Genomic DNA, 6,134 nt, shown 5'->3' with positions numbered 1-6,134 from the left:
CCAAAAGCCTCTGGGCGATATGCACAGTGCAATTTGTGGGTAATTTTGAATGCTTCACAGAGCTGGCCTATTATCTCATTGTGAAAATGCCCACCTCTGTCTGATTCAATTGTAACTGGAAAACCGAACCTAGGTATCAGCTCCCTTAGTAACAACTTGGCTACAGTGATGCCATCATTTCTTTTTGCAGGATAAGCTTCTACCCATTTTGAAAATAAGCAGACAATAACAAGGACATATTTCATTCCTTAACAAAGAGGTAACTGTATAAAGTCAATTTGTAGTTTGACAAAGGGACCTTCTGCTTTTCTGATTGTACCTGTTGTAACTACTGTTTTCTTTCCAGGATTAAACTGCTGACAAGTTAAGCACTTCTGGCAAAGTGCCTCTGCAATGTTCCTGAATTTCGAATTGTACCATGTTTGTTTAAAGACACGAACCATAGCGTCCCTGCCTATATGTGCATCCCCATGTATTAGCCAGGCCATAGGAGCAAGCAAGCTGTCAGGCAATACAGGCATACCATCAGTGTAAACCAGGGGTACTCAAAGTACGGCCCGCGGGCCAGTGGCGGCCCGCCTGGGCTTCCTTGGCGGCCCGCGGACCTTTTTTCCATTACAGTGTTACTATGCAAATGCTTTTACCAAAAAGTTAGTAAACCGCGAAGATGGCCGCAGGTACATACGTAGTGAATACGTATACAATACCTATTCACTACGTTTGCGACTGCGGCCATCTTCTCTGCTTGCTGATTGCTTCTAATTGGCCTGCATGTGTGACATCACATGCAGCACCCGGCCGGCGCGAAGCACAGGGCCTTTAAAAGTCAGCTGTAACTAGCGCTTTACAGCTGACTTTTAAAGGACCTTTGGGCAGCTTCCTGTATCTATGGTGACGACGTCCTTCAAGCCTGCAGCCCCGGAGAATCTTTGCCGCACTTCACCTTTCAGCCCGCAGCCCCGGAGAATCCTTGCTGCACTTCACCTTTCAGCCCGCAGCCCCGTAGAATCCTTGCTGCACTTCACCTTTCAGCCCGCAGCCCCGGAGAATCTTTGCCGCTTCACATTTCAGACGCAGCCCGGAGAATCTGTGCCGCTTCACCTTGCAGCCCCGGAGATTCTTAGCAGCAGCCTTCTACGCCGGAGAAGATTCAGTCCTGCAGGTATGTGCTCCGAGTTTTGCCGCCCGCCATGCTTCTGACCCCGCATGCTTGGTGTTTCCCTCGTCGATCCCCTTGATTCCACCCCCCACCCACACCCACTATAAATTAGCTGTGTTAGGAAAACATATTGTGAGCATGGAGGCGTCTGTGTGCAAGGTCTTTCTGCAGAGGTCGCGAGGGCCTGGCTTGTGCCTTAAAACAGACACCTCCATGCTCACAATTTGTTTTCTTAACCTGCAGGTACTGTCCTCATTCTTGCCGCCCGCCATGCTTGTAACCCCGCACATTCCGTGTTTCCCTCCTCGGGCCCCTTGTATCCACCTATGCTACCGAGGAAAATAGAGGAGATCAAGGGTTACCACCGGCACTCTGCTTCAGTGAAACGGTGCTGCGCGCTAAGCAGGGGCCGAAAAACAGCCTCAGATTGTCGTTTTATATATGGTCAGTTAGGGCAGGCACAGAAAGTAAATCCTATTGTTTACTTTCTGTGCCTGCCCTAACTGACCATATATAAAACGTGAAGGTACTATAAACACAATGTTTGTTTGCCCCTTCTTCAATACTTCACATAAAGGGGGAGTTTCCAGATTAAAATAAATAGGCTAACAAATAAAGGTTTGCAGAAACCAAATTGCATCGCCGAAGCCCTCTGGCCTCATTCTTTATGTAGGTGCCTTGAAATTTTCAATGTTGAAACGAATGTGTTTGAGTCTTTTGTCCTTTTTTTTTTTTTATCCATATAAAATGTATGAGTTCAAACTCTTCCTTGTCCTTTCTGGAAAGAAATAGAAAGATTTAGCTTTTACCAGTTGTTTCTTGAATTAATGTCGGACCTAAAGCTAGCTGATGTCTGTAACCGGAATAGTATGAAAGTGAGTACTGGGGTGGGTAGTGGGGGGTAGGTGGTAGGGGTGTAGGGTGAATGAAGAATCCATTTCCAATTGCAATATAACTATGCTTCTGAGGCCACCATTTCCACACTGAATAACCAATATAATAAACCTGATGCTCAAGTAGAATTGCTGCAAATAGGTGCAGGTTTCATTTCTTCAATAGATAGTAGGCTAAAGGCATTGAGTACCCTACTAACAGCAATTAATATGGGAATAAAACACGGCACCCTGGACACAGGCCTCCTGCACAGGAGGGGGGGGGGGGGGTGTTGCTCTGTATTCCTGCTTGCATGAAATTCCGATTGCATTAATGCCTGGCAGTACATTTGTTGTAATGTGTTCCATCGTGTCAACACAAAATGGTTATAAAAATGCTATCCTTCACAGACAGAGATCAAAGTCCGGCTGTGTTTGATGACCAGTTGCAGCTTGTTCTTTAACATGTCATCCCTCCCTCTCCCTCTTTCCTCCCTCCCTCCCCCAACCCTCTGTCTTTCCCCCCTCTCCCTACCCAACCCTGTCTCTCCCCCTCTCTCCATATCCCTCCCTCCCTCTCTCCTCTCCCCTCTCTCTATATCCCTCCCTCACCTCTCTCTCTCCCCCTCTCTCCTCTCCCCATATCCCTCCCTCACACACACACATTAATATATATATATATATATATATATATATATATATATATATATATATATATATATATATATATATATATATATATATATATATATATATATATATATATATATATATATATATATATATACACACACACACACTAAGGTTTCTTATGGAATACCTGTCAGTGATTTCAAAGCTCTTATTTCAAAGACAAGAGGTCTAACTCTGTGTTATTATTACTTCTCATAATTCACATTAAGCAGCAAATGATGTATTATGTGTCTCGCCCATCCGCTCTCTACAGGCTTGCCCATGCTATCTGAGCATTTCAGATTCCTTTAGTTTGACAGCTACTTCACACCAAACAGTGCTGTCCTAATTAGCTCCTCCCACATGTTTCTACTATGTATCCTTGTACTGTGCACCTGGGGTCTGGTGGCTCAGTGGGCTAATGCGTCCACTGCAGGGGCCTGTGTTCTACCTCATGGTCACAGGTTCGAATTCCGGCAGGTCCTGCCTTTCATCCATCTGAGGTCGATAAAATGAGTTGGGTAGCAATAAACATCTGTTATTCAGAGCTAAGAGGTGAACGTGCGCTGGTATGTACGTGTGTCTGTGCATGCCATTTATTTTAAATCCCTATTGGGTGACACATTTCCTGCATAAACCACTGCCTTAAGGAAAGCTTCCTGTTTTTCATTTGCAGGCTTATCCATAACTTTGTATGTTTAAACAAAACATTCCTTTGGTGTTGCTCACAGATCTGTTGCGAGAAGTGGTGTCGGTCTAGCGGTCGTGACGCGGTGTCGGTCTAGCTGTCGTGCCGCGGTGTCGGTCCAGCGGTCGTGGGGCGCATCGGTCGTGGGGTGACGTCGGGTGGAAAATCAGATTCCTGGTCCTTGTTACTGATTGCATAGTAACAAACTAGCTGGAGAGCTCCGCAATGGCCTACAGTCCAGTTTCTAAGGCTTGCAAACGACCCAGGTCAATACAGAGTGAACACAGAACCTTCCAGGAAGCGTGGGAAGAAGAGTACCTGTTTGTGGAATGCCCAAAAGAAAAAGCCACCTGTTTGCTTTGCAAAGAGAAAGTAAATGTTCTTAAGAGGTATAACCTTGAACGGCACTACAGAACGCGGCACTCTGGATTTACTGCGAACTACCCACTGAACTCAAAACTGCGTTCTGCAAAAGTGGCATCATTAAAGCAAGCACTTCTTTCTCAGCAGAAGATCTTCCTTTGCCAGATGAAAGAATCTGAGGCTGTTACAGAAGCATCTTTCAAAATATGCTACTTGCTTGCCAAACATAAAAAACCTTTCACAGATGCAGAACTGATGAAGCAATGTTTCCTTTCAGCAGCAGAAATTTTATTTGACAGCTACACTAATAAAGCCAGCATTTTAAAGGAAATTGGTGCATTGCAGCTGTCAGATTCCACATGTGCACGCAGAATAGAGGCAATGGGACAAAACGTCAAGGCGCAGGTGATCCAAGCAGTCAGAGAGTCACCGTTCTTTAGCATTGCCATGGATGAGTCAACCGACATATGCGATGTGGCCCAGTTATTAGTTTGGGTGAGGTATCTGGACCAATCGCTCCATCCCAAAGAGGAGCTCCTCTGCCTGGTACCACTGCACGGGCACACAAGAGGAGAAGATGTACTGGACAGTATGTGCAACTACTTTAAAACAAATGACATACCACTGAACACTCTTGTCAGCATAACAACGGATGGGGCTCCTGCCATGGTAGGCCATGACCGAGGCTTCGTATCTATGCTCAAAAAGAAGCTCATAGGACAGACTGTGATAGACTACCACTATATTATTCACCAGGAAGTGTTGTGCGCAAAATTAAAGCATGGAGAACTGAATAATGTCCTAAAAGGTGCAGTGAAAATTGTTAATTTTATCCGTGCCAAAGCTCTGAACCATAGACTTTTTAAAGCAATGCTGCAGGAATCTGAAGCGGAACAAACAGACGTCTTGATGCACACTGACGTGCGTTGGCTAAGTAAAGGGAAGGTTCTGGAGCGGTTCATCACATTGCTTCCTGAAATTGTACTCTTTGTGAACAGTAGAGGCCAATCGTTCCCAGAACTAACAAATGTGAAATGGCTTGTTATGCTCCATTTTCTTTCAGATCTATTCACGCATTTTAATACTCTCAATTTGACCCTGCAAGGTAAACAACAGCTTGTGTGTTCCCTCATGAATGGTATTTATGCTTTTGAAAGTAAGCTTGTGCTATTTAAAGAACAACTGGATGATAGTGACTTCACCCACTTTCCAAAACTGTTGGCTGTAATGCAGAGGTTTCCAGAGGCACAAGAAATTCTGGCAAACCTTGACCCTGGTGCATGTCTGGAGGAAATTTCTGGGGAGATCAAACGACGATTTTCGCAATTCAGAGCCCTCACCCCTCTGTTCAGGCTGGTTGAAAACCCCTGGATGGTGAGTGCACGGAATCTTGATGTTGTTGCCCTTATTGGCATGGAAAGGGCTCAAGCAGAACTAGAGCTCATTGACATGCAGCACAATTCAGCCCTTGAAGCATCTTTTTTGGGGCAAGCACCAGAAGAATTCTGGAAAATTGTGCCCCCTGACCAGTTTCCTCTTCTTGTTACAGTGGCCCAGAAGGTACTTTGTATGTTTGGGTCAACCTATGCTTGCGAATGTTCATTTTCCACAATGGGACTGCTAAAGAGCAAACTTAGAAATAAACTTACAGACATACATCTGGAGCAGCTCTTAAGGCTTGCCGTTTCCAACTTGGTACCAGATTACAGAAAACTAATTGGTGACATGAAATGTAAAATAAGTTCTTAGTGTTTGTGTTTGACATATCTATTTTTGGGACTCTGAAGCCTGTGCTGCACTGGGCATGTGCTGAATATTCGGTTGCTGGAAATTGCCATTCAATCCCACTTAAGATTGTCCTTGTCTGCTAATAAAAAAAAATATTATAAACATGTGCTGCATGTAGTTACATCTGCTTTGGAAAAACAGCATGGTCTAGTAATGTTTTGAAACGGGACAATTTTTTTTTTACCCCCTCTAGTCCCGCCCCCAATGACCCCGCCCCCAAATGACCCCGCCCCCACCGGTGCGGCCCTCGGCCACAAACCACACTGTACATTCGGCCCCCGAGAGAAAGTTTGTGAGTACCCATGGTGTAAACCATAACACCATCCTCACTCCTTTCCTGACAACCAGACTTTCTCCACCTTCTCTTTGCCTTTGGTCCTGCTGCGTTTTGCAAATCTTTCAGTTCTTCCCATGATTGCACATCCTCAAACATCATAAGTTGGCAGCTGTTTCCATATCCCCCAACTTGATGTTGACTGACATTTGATACCGTGCACAATATTGGGCTAGTTGGTCAGCATATCGATTACCTGCTGTCACATCGTCATTGCCAGATTTGTGAGCAGCACACTTGACCACTGCCAATTCTTTT

General features: G+C 45.0%; 1 protein-coding gene across 1 annotated transcript; it reads left to right on the top strand.

Moving 5' to 3' along the window:
- The first annotated feature begins 3,616 nt into the window (after positions 1-3,616).
- Positions 3,617-5,503, top strand: LOC147698734 (general transcription factor II-I repeat domain-containing protein 2B-like). The gene has a single exon (XM_086936269.1). It carries the CDS (start codon positions 3,617-3,619, stop codon positions 5,501-5,503), a length of 1,887 nt encoding a protein of 628 aa, XP_086792395.1.
- Positions 5,504-6,134: the final 631 nt, after the last annotated feature.

The sequence above is a fragment of the Lissotriton vulgaris genome, chromosome 8, assembly GCF_964263255.1.
Source record: "Lissotriton vulgaris chromosome 8, aLisVul1.2, whole genome shotgun sequence".
Classification (NCBI taxonomy): domain Eukaryota; kingdom Metazoa; phylum Chordata; class Amphibia; order Caudata; family Salamandridae; genus Lissotriton; species Lissotriton vulgaris.
Note: the sequence above shows the minus strand (reverse complement) of the source record. Positions and strands in the feature narration are given on the sequence as shown.

Coding starts and splice junctions, on each gene's coding strand:
- LOC147698734 (XM_086936269.1), top strand. CDS start 3,617: ATGGCCTACAGTCCAGTTTCTAAGGCTTGCAAACGACCCAGGTCAATA.